General features: G+C 46.0%; 1 protein-coding gene across 2 annotated transcripts in view; it reads right to left on the reverse strand.

The window, feature by feature from the left end:
• Positions 1-16,248, reverse strand: part of Dapk1 (death associated protein kinase 1) — a 150,037-nt gene that overhangs the window by 51,573 nt on the left and 82,216 nt on the right. Inside the window, exon 3 of one of the 2 annotated variants that reach the window (XM_021650451.2) lies at positions 12,691-12,912. In XM_021650451.2, coding sequence (XP_021506126.1) covers positions 12,691-12,912 — 222 coding nt within the window. Of the gene's footprint in view, positions 1-12,690; positions 12,913-16,248 lie in introns of those variants that run through there. The other variant, XM_060380545.1, reaches the window with a different exon arrangement.

The following is a 16,248-nucleotide window of genomic DNA, read 5'->3' on the forward strand; positions in this document are numbered from 1 at the left end:
CACATCCTGGAGGACATCTTGAGTCAGTGGTTGTCACACCTACAATGGATTGGCATAAGCCATAGCCTTTCTTCCCCCACTTGCTCCTTTTCTGATTCTCCACCTGCATTTTCATTTCTACAAGGGATCAGGAGAAAGGATGCATGGGGGAAAGGAATGGATGAGAGAGCTGGCATGAAGTAACAGATGAAAATAAGAATTCGTTTAAAGCTCCCAGAGAGGATGGTGGAGCCCATCAGTTCAGCTGGGAACACAGCACAAACTGAAAGGAGAAAAACTGACAGTTCTGTAGATGGTGGCCTGATGCACCTCTCAAGATATTCCATAGAACCAGAGAATGCCCCACAGAGGGGCAACTGTCAGGAAAGGGCCATGAGACAGGTGAGGCCATAGTGGTTGCTGTTATGTGAGGGGAACCATAGGTTACATTAGGAGTTTTGGACCTGGGGTTTCCCAGGCCTCATCTGCACTGGAGGTAGGAAAGAGACAGGTAAGATTCCAAGTATCCATGTCAGGTGATGTCATGAGCAAATTCAGATGAGAAAATAAGCAGAGCCAAGCAAGTTAGAATGGAAGCCTGGGGTCCAAGCAAATTCTTAGCTGTTCATCTAAGGGGGTAGAGTGTACATTCAATACTCAAGGCATGAGGCTGGGTCGCCCTATCTGTCAACCCCAAAGACTGCAGATAGTCTCAGGGAATATATCTTAAGAGAGGTGTCAAGCTGGAAAATCTTCAGAAATTGTCACACTGTGAATGTGGCTCAGTATTAGATTGGAATACTCTGGGCCCTGGGTCTGTTTCTCCAGCACAGAAAAAGGGAGGAGGAGAGGAGAAAGGGAAAAATGCTCACACAAGGCACACAAGACTCCCCCCTATTGAGAAATTTTGATGCAGAAATTCATACTGCAGTCGGCCTCAGGAAAGAGGTAAAATTTGACCAGCAGGGTGTCAGAAAGGAAGCCCATTAGGAAACACATGTCCCTCTGGGGACCACATCTTAAAGTTCAGTGGCTGTGTCACTGGGTATGGGGTACGGGTAAGTAGAGGGAGATTCACAGCCCTCAGACTGTCTGTATGGGCCCCTGGTACTGTATAACCTTCCCTGGGGAGACATGAATAAGCTTCTATTCAACCACTATGGTGCTGGTGCCAGACCAAAGTCAAGACTCCACCCAAGTCCAACTCAGTGAACCAAAAAGTCTATTTGGTTTAGAGGAGCATGGATAACCAGGAATCACCACATCACCACCTCATTATGGCAATGACATCATGGATGTTGCATAATGGAGTCCTATTTATAGTTAACTTCCCACCTTTTAAATACTCCAGCACCTCCCAATATCACCAGAGCTGGGCTTGGGGAGCAGGTAAAGACTGGATTCCCCAACTCCAAAAAGGCAGTGGGTTTATGTTATGCTGAGAGGAAAAAGCCATAGCACAATAAAACATAATGCCTTAGCTTGACCCTAATGATAGTCAGGTCTAGGCAGAGATAGCCTCATCCCTTTAGCCCAGTGACCTAAATCAATGACCATATTCAAAGCACTGACAAGAATGTTCAGGAGCAGCACTGTGGAAGCAGTTAGTGAGAAAGAAAGAGCTAAGAGACAGATCCCCCTTGCACTTTGAGCCATGTGGATTGCTTGAATTAAAGAAAAGTACTCATTCCAAGGGAAATGAAAAACCCAACAGACAGAAAGCCCTGCAGCATATGCAAAGCCTCTTTTCACTTTAATGGCTTCAACCCAAGCTTTGGAAACCCACAGAAAGAATTAGGCCAATCGAAAGTGGGGCAAACGGAAAAGCTGGGGCAGCCAGACCTCTCTTCAGCTTGGGTAATTATAACCGGTATTAGAACAAAAGGCCAGTGGGACATAAACCAAGCTAGGACAGCCATTAGATGAGGGATGATTCCAAAACCAATTTATCTTGTCTAGCTGAAAACAAGGGGAAGCGATTATCCAGGGGCTATGTGACTCCAGCCCCTCCTTCCTGACTAGGTTGAACTCTCCAGTGAAGGAGCTAAAATGACAGCTGCTGATTGTTGCTAATGATCTGGAAACCCAGGCCAAAAGACCATCATCCTGCCAGAGAGCACACATAGCCAATGCAAAGGACTGTGCTGTCCTTGAGACATGGATGTGCAGAGCTGAGCTTCTCATGTGCATACAGCAGGCCCTTCCCTCAGTTTGAGAATGTGCTTTAAGAGGAAGAAGAAAAGTCAAGAAAAAGAAAGATTTTAGAACTGTAATTCACTTGTGATATGGAGGTTTGCCGTCACTTTTTCCCTGTTATACATTTTCGTGCTAAGAAACCCAGCCCTTGAGGGTTAATAATGAGGATTAAGGCTGGGGCAGGAGAGAAATCAAGAACTCTGAAGAGCAGGTACAGGGCAAGGAGAGCCTTTAGCTGACCATCTATGTTGGAAGGAAAGGGAAGAAACAGCCCTGTTCTGCTAGAAAATGATGCTGAGAGTAGAGAGTCACCCCACCCTCACCTCCAGAGCTGCTTAAAGATGGAGATGAGATCTGGATGTCCCTTTCAACAACATAGTCCAGAGCCATAAAAGGAGGACCCCATCTTGAGCAAGCAGACCTTTGATCCTCTGAAAGACTCACCGTCGTTCTTTCTTTCCTTCATTCATTCTTTCTTTCTTTCCTTCCATCCTTCCTTCTTTTGATGAACACTGATTTAGCATGTGCTCCACTGTGAGCAGGATTATACTACATGTCTATGGCAAGTTCAGCTACTCATATCCAAGTGACCCTGGCATCTAGCTTCACAGTGCCAGGCTCTCAACAGGCTTTTAACTCCTGCAATCCCATCCACTGATCATCCTTCCAGTCAGCTTGATCCAACCTACACACTCAGTGTGAATACAATGTGTCATGTTCCAGTACTAACGAACTCCCTGTTCCTACTAAAGAAGACTACCTTGAGAATGGCAGGTCACAGGGCCTCAGGCCTACAGGCATTCCTTGCTCTCCTCACGCCCAATGCCCTGCCATAATCTGGCCCCTCACTGTTAAGGACCAGACAGCCTTCTCCCCCATAGTATCCCATACTGAGGAGGACTTGGGTCACTTTTACTAGGCACTGTGCTAGCCTGCACATCTCCTGGATGTACACTTCCCTGAAGAAATTATAGTTCGTTAAAGGAGAGAAGCATGCACATACTCATAAATCAAAAGATGCCAAAGGGAGGATAAGAAGCCAAAGAGAGAGCCCTGGGAGCCATGGGCTGGAAGGAGACCAGAAGCTCACCTTTAAGCACTGAAGTTTGAGAAGACCCATTTGGGTGAAAATGTTGATTGGGATGCTTGTGCGCTTCTGAGAGACCTAGTAATGTAGTCTTCTGATTAGAAATACAGTAGGAGGCACTAGGTATGTGTCTTGAACTGCATAAATATAAAAGCATTGTATAGCATATTTTAGTTAGCCTAAACAGAAGCCCTTTTACTGGCCATAGAGGAAGAGTAAAGTCATCTGAAGAGGAACAAAGATCACTAAAGAAGAAAACAAACAGGTACAGGTTGCTTCGTACCTCCTGCAATACCACCTCTACTGTAACCTTTCTGTGTGTGGATGCCTCTCATCCCTTCCACTGTGTGTGGATGCCTGTCATCCCTACCACTGTGTGTGGATGGCTCTCATCCCTCCCAGTGTCCATGTAAGCCTGTCATCCCTGCAGATAACAGGGAGATCCAAGGGGTTCAGGAGGCAGATGGGCTGGCTGTCCAGCAGGGTGCATCACCCTGTCTATGAGAAGCTACACCTGCCAAAAACTCCAGACCTCTCTGATCTGCCCTCTGTGTCTCCCCCTCCCCATTTCAACAATGTTCCCATTGGAATAGGAAGTAGGGAAAACAAAAGGGTACTTTCTTTAGAAAAAGTTCTGATGCGCTCACTGCTTTTGAAAGGAAGGGACCTGTTCATTCAGGGAAAGCTGAACATTGCTCAGTAGAAGGATTCATAAGGAAATTGTGCGCTGTCATCAGTCACCTCGGTATCATGAATCAGGCATCAACAGGATCAGAAAATTAAGAGAACTCCCTTACAACCTAACCTACCTTCCTTCCTTCCTTCCTTCCTTCCTTCCTTCCTTCCTTCCTTCCTTCCTTCCTTCCTCAGTTAGTTGGCTTTTCCCAGATTCCCAAGTCCCTCCCCCAACCCTCCCCTGCCATCCAAGAATGAGAAAAACACCTTGCCATTAGTGGTTGCAGCAGTTTCCTGAAACTTGTTTTCTTTGAAGCGTAAGATTGACAACCCTTGCATAAGAGCCTCACAAAGTCCTGTGTGTCACCTGCTTCCTCGTAGGTCTCAAACTGATTCACCTCTAATGCTCAAGAATAGACCATATACCACTTTCTAAGGAACTTGGTTGCAAGCATTTTCACAGCATTCACATAAGTAAATAGTCTACTCATAATGAAAGACAACCTGGTTGGTCAGCTCCCAGTTTTTAAGTCAAACACAACCTTGTCATCCCTTCAGGCTGACCATACTCTTAACGGGCCTGACACACGCTTGTGAGGCAAAGCACAGCCTTGAATAACATGGCAGGTGAAACAGGACACAGCCTTGTGTTCAAAAGAGCTTGTTGAAAGGGGCACACGTGGGTATGTGCAAGTGTGACACCAGAGGCCTACCACACTGTCTCATCACTGTCCGCCTTCCCACAACTCAGGAAGTCTCCAAGAAAGGAGTGCTAAGAACAGGGTAGAACTCAGAGAAGCAGGGCAAGAGAGAGAGGTTGAAAAACCAGAGGCCCTCACAGTCTGGGGCGGCTTTCCAGAATCACTCTTCAAAATCCACTGTGATACTGAGTGAGTTGTCCCAGAAGCAAAAAGACACACATGGTATATACTCACTCATATAAACATACAACATAGAATAAACCCACTAAAATCTGTACATCTAAACAAACTAAGCAAAAGAGAGGACCCTAACTAAAATGTTCAGTCCCCATCCTGAAAGGCAAAGAGGATGGATTTCAGAAGAAGAAGAAAACAGGAAACAACCTAGGAACCTGCCACAGAGGGCCTCTGAAAGCCTCCACCCTGCAGACTGTCAAAGCAGATGCTGAGCCTGATGGCCAACTGTTGAGCAGAGTAAATGGAATTTTATGTAAGAAGTGGGAAATAGTAAGAGCTGGAGAGGACAGGAACTCCACAAGGAGAGCAACAGAACAAGAAAATTTGAACACAGGGAACTTCCCAGAGACTCATACTCCAACCAAGGACTATTCACAGAGATAACCTAGAACCCTGACAATGTAGCCACTTCTGATGAGAACTGATAGACTAAGATCAGAAAGGAGAGGAGAACCTCCCCTATCAGTGGACTTGGGGAGGGGCATGCATGCAGAAAGGAGGGGGGAGGGTGGGACCGGGAGGGGAGGAGGAAGGGGCTTATGGGGGGGATACAAAATGAATAAAGTGTAATTAATAAAAAATAAAAAATTTTAAAAAAACCCACTGTGATAAAAGTGGTTTGAGCGCACTAGGATGCAAAAAGCACCACATGAGGAGGTGAAGGTCAGAGGTTCCTCGTGAGCTCATGAAGAATGAGGGACATGGACATTTAAGGCTTAGAAAATTCACATAACACATTCCCTCCCCAAGAAGCTAATGTGAGAATTTCCACCTGCCCACCCTGAGTCTGGACTGAGAGGGTTCAGCATTCCTGATCTGGAAGTGGCGCTGCTCCAACTCTCAGAACAACACACACAGATCAGATGAGCTTGTATCTGACAGAACCTGCATGGCTCACACAAATGAGGAGGTATAGATTGCATATAGCTTCCCTGTTTCCTCTGGGTCTCTTACGTAATGTAGTGTGTGACCTTCCTACCCAAGCATAGCCATTTAAAAGAAGCCAACATTATAGTCTTCATGTCTGATGAATCTGTTCTACTTGAATTTTCTCATCAAACTATTTCAGACACTGTTACCTAGGGAGGGTCAGTGTCTGTTAGCCCAGCTCTGACAGGACAACAGAGCTCTTGATGTCTCATGGTGGCTGCACTTGGGCACTGCTTTAGTGCACAGCCTAGAGATGCAATTGATGTCACCCAGGATGACAAACATACAGTGGTTACTGCTGTACTGTGTCTCTGCTTCTCTTCACCTAGATCACAGAAATGGTCACACCATTGAAAAAATAAGTTCTACACATATAAAAGATATCCAAATGGAGATCTTACAAAAATCCACAACTGGTCAAAATGCAGAGAACAACTACTCAGGGACAGCCAGTCCCAAAACATCTCTAATGCAACCCACACCTAAAGCTCAGGAAACACTTGAGAAGAGGGCTTTAAAGACTGCAAGAGCCAGAGAACCAGGAAGGACATCTACCATGAGACAGTGTCTTCTATATACGTCAGGGTGCTACACACATAAAGTCTTAACAATGTGGTCATTATAGCAAGACCTATACAATGACAACACCAGCTGACATCCCAAGTGGACAAGGAAATCTCACAAGTCTCCACATCCAGATGGAGTTGTGAGAAATCTTCATCTGGGAAGATTCATGTGGGAGATAAGTGGTTACTAAGAAAGGGAGAATGGTATTTTCTAGGGATGAGCTCCCCAATAAGTTAGCCAGCGGCAAGTGGTCAACTTTAACATGTAAGCATACAAGTAACACTAAATTGACTCAGAGGGTTGTGTGTGTGTGTGTGTACGTGCGTGTGTATGGAAGAGGCTATGAAGTTGGGAGGAAGGGAGAGTGGAAGGAGCTGGAGGGAATAAAAATGATGTAAATATAGTACCCATATATGAAATTCTCAAAAAATAAAATAAACATAAAAAAATTTCTTAAAATAAATGACCAAGAGAGGCAAGAGAAGAAATGAGATAAAAGTTACTTGGAAATAAAAATTAGGAGAAAGAGCAATTCATGGTTGTTCTAGAAGTATTCCCATTTGCTTTCTAAACAATGTTTTATAAGGATGGGCACAAGGGACTTATGGATGATTCTGACCTGTTATAGACGCTGTTTAATAAAGCAATCGTCAAGAAGCTAAGCTAGAAGGAGGACCCTGGGTAAGATGCTCAATCCTCATTCAGAAAGGCAAATGGGATAGACATTGGAAGAAGGAGAAAACAGGAAAAACAAGGAACAAGACAGGAGCCTACCACAGAGGGACTTTGAAAGACTCTACCTAGCAGGATATCAAAGCAGATGCTGAGGCTCATAGCCAAACTTTGGGCAGAGTACAGGGAATCTTATGAAAGAAGGGGGAGACAGAAAGACCTAGAGGGGACTGGAGCTCCACAAGGAGAGCAACAGCAACAAAAAAAATCTGGGCACAGAAGTCTTTTCTGAGATTGATGCTCCAACCAAGTACCATGCATGGAGACAACCTAGAATCCCTGCACATATGTAGCCCATGGCAGCTCAGTCTGCAAATGGGTTCCCTAGTAAGGAGAACAGGGGCTGTCTCTGACATGAACTCAGTGGCTGGCTCTTTGTTCACCTCGCCTTGAAGGGGTTGGGGGGCAGCCTTACCGGGCCACAGAAGTCCTTATGAGACCTGATAGGCTAGGGTTAGATGAAAGGGGAGGAGGACCTCCCCTATCAGTGGACTGGGGAAGGGGCATGGGAGGAGTAGAGGGAGGAAGGGTGAGACTGGGAGAGGACGAAGGAGGAGGCTACAGCTGGGATACAAATTCAATAAATGGTAATAAATTTAATTTTTTTAAATAAATAAATAAAAAATAAAGAAATTGTCCTGGGGGACTGAGGCCTTCCTGCTCCCTTCCAGAGTACCAGCTGTGGATGAACCATGTCTAGCTTTTTGTATCCAGCTCTGACTCAAACATAATCCCAGAATTCTAGGCATAGTGGAATGGAGTGGAGCCTATATGCAGAAGAAAGCCAAGCAGAAAGTGTGAGCTGAGCCTGGGTCCCCAACCTGCAGCCCTCAAGCCTTCAGGGAGAGGTGAACGCACTGTGAAGAGATCTGAAGCTGGAACAGACACCCAAAAAGCAGGACTGTCTGTCACTGAGATAGAGAAGACAACTGGGGGAGCTGGAAGAATCAGTAAGAGGCAGCAAAGGGCCAAGTGGGAGGAGGTTCAAAAAAGGCAAAGTTCCACAGCACTCCCTTCAGTGCCAGCCTCAAGATGTGTAGCTTTCAAAGAAGCTAACTAATCAGGAAAGAACCAAAACCCTGTGATATGGCTGTGGGTGTCTATGAGGAAGTATGGATAAATCATGGGCACCACACAGTGGGAAAAGCCTGCAGCCCCTGGACAGGAGACAGTTGTTTACATCCCAAATTTCCCAAACCTTAGAGCTCATACCTTTCTTGGACATAAGCAGAGGGTCCCCATAATCAAGCCCATGCAGCATCCACATCACAGTGGACAGCAGAAAAAGAGACAATGAAAAGAGCCTTCAAACTACACATCCAAGAGCTCAGATACACATGGTCATCCAAGATTCAGCTCATCCACATAGGTGAGTAAAAGTACCAATTAATAATGTAAGGAACACTTTTTCAACTGGTCCGGCAAGAAGAAAAATGTTGAGAAGCAAGCACACAGGGTTTTATTTCTCAAGAGCACACCTGAATGCAAAGCAATTTACTGTGTGTGATTTGATCTGTTGTGAAAGGCTAATGCTGCTGACAAATGCTCTTGAATTCTCTGCTCTTGCCTAATAAGAGGTATCTGAGGGTGGGGTGCCAGAAGAGCTCTTGAAATTGCCTTGGTGAACAAAAGCAAAGGTTCAAAAAGTCATAAGAGCTCAATCTCAGGGAGAAACAAACAAGTGTGCCAGCAGGAGGGATCATGGGAAAAGTCTAAGCATGCCTCTATGTCACAGCCACCAGGAAGAAGTGGGAAGAGAGGTGTCTGAGGGATGGGCTCCATCACCCCTCTCTATCAACTCCCCTCCTGTTCACCACTTTGCCTAGAAGCATCCATCACTTTATCCCAGGTCTTTGTCTCTTGAAACACTGAGCTAGCTGGAACTGTGCGCTACACCCAATACATGATGGGAATGCATAAGTCCTGCTCTGGTGATTTCACCTCTGGGTTTGGCTCAGGAGCAAAGGTGCTGGCTGATCAATGATCTTACAGAAGGTATCCAAATTACACAAATGTTTAAATACAACCCATCAAAAGGGCTCCTTTCAGGAGACTCTAACGGATGCTAACATTTGGGAACTAATGTTTCCATACACAGCCCAGTGTTTTAAACTGTTTCCTAGTGCTGACTCTGTGTCTTGTCTTTCCAGGGAAATCTGGAGCCTCTAGGGCTTTCCATCTCCACATTTATCCACTCCCTCTGTGGCAATGATTCCCTGATGCCACTGCTTACATGAAATGTTCTCAAATCACAAGGTTTATTAAGGCCACAGGTGGTTTTCACATATTGTCTAATCTGCTTATAAATATTATAAACTGACTGCACTGCCCACATTCAAAGTCCTAGATTACATCCAGGCATGGTGGTACACACCTTTAATCACAGCACTTAGGGAGGCAGAGGCAGGTGGATCGCTGTGAGTCAAAGCCAGCCTGATCTACAAAGGGAGTCCAGGATGGCCAAGGCTATACAGAGAAACCCTACCTCAAGATACCAATAATGATGATGATAATAATAATAATAATAATAATAATAATAATAATACCAGAAAGATCTTAATCTCAAACAATATGAACAATGAACCTTTGGTGTTTGTCCCCTTGAACTATTGTTGAAGTACAGAATTGAGGACCTCAGCCAGTGTCCACCATTCCCTGAAATCTCCCTAACGATGAGGTGGCATGGTCCCAATGATATTCATTTCCATTGCTAGCTAGACCCTGAGGATATCTGACCTGTGTATTCCCTCAGGGTCAGAAGAAAAATGGAAGGAAAACTACATCACTACTCTCAGACTAAAATGTTTAGCAATGCAATGCTAGGAGCCAGTGTCTCTAGCTGACACCACCATGCACACTTACAAATAGCATCAGTGTTTATACTTAGATCAGAAATGTCTACCAAAACCCCGTGTGTCCCTGTGGTGCTATAAGCCAGTAGCTGAGCCTTTAGGGGGTGCTAGTTAGGAAAGAAAGTGAGGTCCCTAGAGGATACCCTTCAAGGGTACTAGAATGTCAGCCTCCCCCCCCCCCCAGCCCCTGCTCTCTCTCTATACTTCTTGGCCACCACGAAGGGAATAGACGTGCACCAACACATGCTGCCTATGCAGGTCTCCACAAGACAAAGCCAAGCCACCACAGACTGAAGACTCTGAAACCATGAGTCAAAATAAAACCTTCTCTCCTTTCAAACTGATCATCTCAGGTACTTTGTCACAGCCAGGGAAAGCTGAGTCTCACAGCCGTTGCTAGGTTCTTTAAGTCTGGCTTCACCGTTTACCAGGTAACAAAGTGTTACAAAGTGATTCAAGCACATATCAAAGTTTTGTCCTGGCTTAACTGTGCAAAGAAGTGGGTGGGTAAGAACGCAGGCAGAAGAGATCTTTGTCTCAGCATGACTTCGTTCAGGAACAATGAAGTGTGGAGGATGTGTAGTCGTGATTGTGGGGTGTCGCCTATGCCTCCTTCATGTTTATTCTGTACTGAGCTGCAGCAGTAGGTCTACCCTGAAAGACTGTTCTATCACCAAGCAAGTGGCAGGAGGGGAGTCATTACCTTACAGCCACTTTTCAGAGCTGCAGAGAAGGCAAGGGCAGGACCCAAACTGGGGTCTGACCACTGTGCTTTGAACACAACAGAAAATAGTATCTGCCTGGAGGTTGGCACAGGTACCTTTCAGATCCCTGCAGGGTAGTCCTGGAAGGATCTTCTACTCAAGGGAGGGTAGGTTATTTGGTTCTAGCTAGGCCTTCAACTGAATGAATGAATGAAGGAGATCTGCTTCACTAGGTCTAACCAATTCACATGTTACCCCAAGTCACCCAGGGCATTTAACCAAATGTCTGAGCAGCCCTAGGGCTCAGTCAATGACGCATGACAGTAACCACCAAAGCTGCACATATCCCTGGTGGTGAAGAGGTGAGAACATCCCAGGGGACACTGGGATCTATGAAGATGTTCCTGACCCCAGGTAGAAGAAGCCATCCTTCCACCCGCTCACTTCCACCCTCCTGCTGCTGCTCCTGTTGAACTTTCCCAAGTTGTACTCAAGGTCACAGTTAGCAACAAAAAGCTGCATGTAGCCAGGCACCTAACCACATGCCTACAATTAAAAACATCAACACTGCCAACGCTGGGGCTGGCAGGGCAACTGAAATTACCTGCTGCTGGAGATGCTGAAAAGTGAAACTGAACGCTTCAGGGGACAAGCCTGGCAGTTGCTTATGGGATTCCTACATGCCCCAGCAACCTCACTCCTAAGTGCTTACCCAGGGGGTGTGGAGACTTGTGAGTGCTGGGCACAGCTTCACTCCTGACTACAAGATACTAGAGACAGCCTAAATGTCCGCTGGGTAATGAAAAAATAAACAAGCCACACCATCCAGGTGGTGGAATACGACGAGTCAGTTTTAAAAGGAGCAGAGTGTGTGTGAATCTAACAATGTGTTAAGGGAGCTGGCCTCAGACTTTACACATTGTGCCATTCTACTGGCAGAACATTTTGGGGGTTGAGACATAAAGATGGGTACGATTATAAAATAGCCCAAGGGATGCTGGAGTTTCTAGGGGTGTGGGGTGAGCTGTGGGGCGGACTGTGGATGAGCTGTGGGGTGAGCAGTGGGGTGAGCTGTGGGTTTTTCTGAATCATGATCTGGGAGACTTCTGACTATAGTTGTTAACTTTACCACAGTTGTTCAACCTTCTTCCAGCATCATTTACTACAGGACACAAATTTCAAAAAAGAAAAAGGTTATAGGATTAGTTTGACATCCAATTTACATACAAAGAAAGGGAGCTGTCACACACAGGGTGGGCACATCGGAATTCAGGAAGCTTCAATGACTGAATGGGACTTGTGACCACTCGGGACCACCCAGTGTCAGCTGGCAGAGCATGCACTCTACCCGTCTCTCTTTTTTCAGGTAGACATCCAAAATGCCTACAGAGAGACTCTCTGAGAACCCCTGACTAGCTTCTTCCTCTCTCCTGCCAAAATGGGCTGCTGGACTCGGTTGCACTGGGTCCCCACACAGCACATGCAGGCAGTAATCCAGGAAAAGGGGGGGAACAGGAGGTGGAAACCAGAAACTGCTCGGAACAATGCTTGTCAGTCAGCTACCCACTATGACACTGGATGGGCAAGATGGAAAAGCAGCAGCATGCTTAAATAGTCCTATAATCACGTCTCAGAGCTCAGCCTCAGCATCACCCTTTCCTGTAATTAGCTCTGACAATTGCACAGTTAAAAGCAGGGTGTGTGTGTGTGTGTGTGTGTGTGTGTGTGTGTGTGTGTAAGATTAAAAGGAAGAAGGAAAGAGAATTGAGAGTAAGGAGGATGAAGTTAAAAGAGGCAGAAAAACAGGAAAGACAGTGTGGTACATGCATGAAGCTTATCTCAGAGGCGAACCTCAGAAAGAAGGTGAGCCTCAAGATCTGGGGACCCTCTTGCAAATCAAGCATTGCTGAGTTACTGGAGCTGTACCTAAGGCTCAGGCAGGCAGCTCAGGGCTGATCTCAAGGATGGCCCATTTGAGCAGGCCCATGTCCCTCCCCACAGTTCCTTCCAGACACACAGGGAACACTCACAGCTCCAGGATCAGAATGACGTCTGTCTTGTTCTCATAGACCTCATGCAGGGTGATGACATTTGGGTGCCGGATGTCCTTCAGGATGCTGACTTCCCGCTCAATGTCCTCTCGGCTCACGCCCCTCCGGCTGGACTTGGTCCTCCTTTTCTTGATGAACTTGGCTGCATACTGAAGACCAGTGCTTTTTTCACGGCATTTCTTCACCACTGCAAACTGTCCACTGGCACAGAAAGATGGGACAGCAATTAGGGTTCACCAAAGACTAAATCCGGGCAGGGACATAGCAGGGGGACACACAGAAAGACTGTGACTAGGGAAGTTCAAAAGGCTGACAGGGAACAATGGAGGTGGCCATACTGTGCAGCTGTAGTGAGCTCATTCCTTCTGTACAATGTCATCTCGAATAAAATTCATTCTTTCTTTGTTTCTTTTTTCTTTCTTTCTTACAATATATTTGATTTAACAGATAGTTAGCCAGGCTGTCTACCCAGCCTATTTCTATTTCTACTCCTATTTCAGGCATTCATGTACAATCTGTTTCAACAAACTTTTCTACATGGCTAGACATAGAAGCAGGAAAAGTAGGGTAGGGGTGGAGAGCAGAATATTGGTAGAGAACATGCAAGATTTTGTCTTTCGAGATGTATCTTCAGCATCAGTATTAAACACTGCAGCACCCAGAATAACAATGCCCACCATACTCTAAACTGGGGGTGGTGGAGTGAATTCTTCACTCTGTCCATGTTCCTCCCAGTCTAACATTCCTTTCCAGGGATCTCTGTGATTCTGGACTGCTGACTCCACCCCGAAGCACTAGGGCATATGATCTAGACTGAGCCAGTCAGTGTGGTATATTACTCTGGCTCCAGTGACAGACCTATGACCTTTGTAAGAGCTTCCAGACCAGGGGGAGACTCTTTTCATGAACACTGAACTCTCTATAAGACCCCACAGTGGCTGCCAGGTACCATCAAGAATCACCTTGGGACCATCAAGGATCAGCTTGTGGTTTAAGGGTGACCACTGCAAAGGATTGCTGGTTTAGGGAAAGAAACCAGGTCTTGGGGTACCTTGTAGCTATGGGGAGCTGGACTTTTTAGGACTGAAGCCTTCTTACTACAGGCATTTTGACCTGGGCTATCTTTCCTGCAGAAGGAAGCATCCTCAGTACCACAGAACCAACAACCAGATCTCCTTTGCACACGTGAAAGAGGATGGAAAGGAAGTAAGCCAAACAGTGTGTGCTTAGAGAGCAGTGAGGCTCTGGGATAAAAAAGCAGTTCCCTAGGAGGTGCTGAGACACAGAAAGGAGCACTCGGATCAGTCCCCACCCTCTCCCTTCTTGCCTGGTATGGCCACCCCTCGCAGGCTCTGTACATTTGTGAACACCTGCTGAAGAACAGCTACATAAGGAAGTATTATGGGTATCTTTGCTTTATTCTCTCACATGAAGACAAAAGGAGAAACCCAAACAAAGCAACATATTTTGATGTTCAAAAAGGGATGCACATTTGCTTTAGCAGCAGAAGTCATTGAAGAAAATACACACACACACACGCCACTCACATATACACACAGCACACATACACACATACATACTTACACATACACATACCATATACATATATACACATATACACAAATACATACACATACACACTCACAGGCACATATACTCACATCACACACATATAACACATTCACACACAACATATATACATGTACTCATAAACACATATACACTCACAAAACACACACGTACACACACATTCACACTGACATATATATACAAACATACACACACATATACACACATAGAGAGAGACTATTTTTGTAGCAACTTTTGTATAACGGGTTAATTCCTATTTCCCCCATCCTGCAGCAGAATAGAAAGCCAGGATTGGCTGCTGTAAACTTCCTAGCTTAGAGTCAAGGGATAGGATGTGACTATCTCAATTGGTTTACAGTTTTCCTGGGAATCCAATGTTGCATTTGGTTGCATGGTGGAGGGCAGCATCAGCTTTGGAGTCCAGAGAAGAAAAGTCAGGTGGTCCTAACCTCACAAAGACAGCATCTGCCATCACCACATACACTAAAGAGGACCCAGGATGGAGAAGCCCAGTTGGGATAAACAGTGACTACCCAGGCCCCCAGAGGCTGGACTGTGTGTGCTTCACACATGGACACAGCAACTTGGCAAAGGGATCCAAGATCCAGGACCACTTTGAACTTTAACACAGTGAGCAAAGACAACAAAAACAACAACAGAAGCAGAAAACTTCTTGCAAAGGAGCTACGCAATACAAGTGGAAAGTTAGACTCAGATTCTCCTGAGTGTGGCTTCCCTTTTCACGCTTCCAGGTCAGGTAAAGTCCAGGCAGGTTAAGCCTAAGGTCTCTGATAGATAGCAGCCAGTGCACTCCAGCCAGAGCCCAAGGCTGAGGGAGGGTGGAAGCATGCCCAGAGGGATCATGAGCGGAACATTGAGGGCTTTAAATCCCTCAACTGACAGTGATGGCAGCTCCGGACAGAGTGAGGGAAGTAAGGGCTGGTGGTGAAGAAAGGCTCTATCACTGATGGACCAAAAGGTTCCATAGAAAAACCCACACCCATACCCATGCTGCTCCTCAGAAAACAACCTTTGTTAATTTTCTCTCCCTCCCTTGGCAATCTAACTTCATCTTCCCATATCTTCTGGCCACACACCTGTGAGTCCTGATTAGTGCACACACCGTGCAGGTTTTGTCCTTTTCTGACTGCTGCTTTTCTCTCCCACCGTCCCAAGGCTGTGGACTGCCTGAGGACCAAGGGCTTATGAGACCAGGGTCACATAAACCCCTATCTATCATCTCCCACCATGCATGCAGCTTGCCCCACAAGGTTGGTGCCCAGCACTGCCGTGCAAGGCCAGCATCCTGAGCACCAGAGGATTAAATGGAGTACGCTGTGTTATAAGCCAGTGCAACTATGTAGCAGCTACAAACCTACAAGCTGTTAACACAGACTTACTTCCGAGTGGTGATAATATCAAGATCACACTATCCTCAAGCGCTGTTGAAGAAGAGGGATGTGTGAATCTGCTTTCCATTACAATGGCAAAATACTTGACGTAACCTATAAAGAGGAAAGGCTTGACTCATAATTTCAGAGGCTGTTATCAACTGGCCTCACTGTTCTGAAGCCTGCTGCGGCGGGGCAGTACCTCCTGGTGGGAGCACACAGCAGACCAAAACCTTCACCTTGGGGCTGGGAAGGAAAGTGAGCTAGGAGAAGGCCAGGGTCTCATAACCGCATTTAAGAGCATGTGCCCAATGACCTAAACACCTGTCATGAGGCCCCATGGCTAAGAGGTTCCACCACTTCTGCTGAGCAGCAACCAGGGCCACACCTTTCATGCATGGGCCACTGGAATACTAAAATTACGGCCAGGGTAAGTTGCTTCAATGACATTCTAACAGACGGAGAGTTTAGAAGTGCCCTGACAAAGGCACAAGAATTCCTCAGTGATAGTGCAAATTATTTTGGCACACTGCTTGCTTTTATCCTCAAAATACCA

Source organism: Meriones unguiculatus, chromosome 3 (genome assembly GCF_030254825.1).
Source record: "Meriones unguiculatus strain TT.TT164.6M chromosome 3, Bangor_MerUng_6.1, whole genome shotgun sequence".
Lineage (NCBI taxonomy): Eukaryota > Metazoa > Chordata > Mammalia > Rodentia > Muridae > Meriones > Meriones unguiculatus.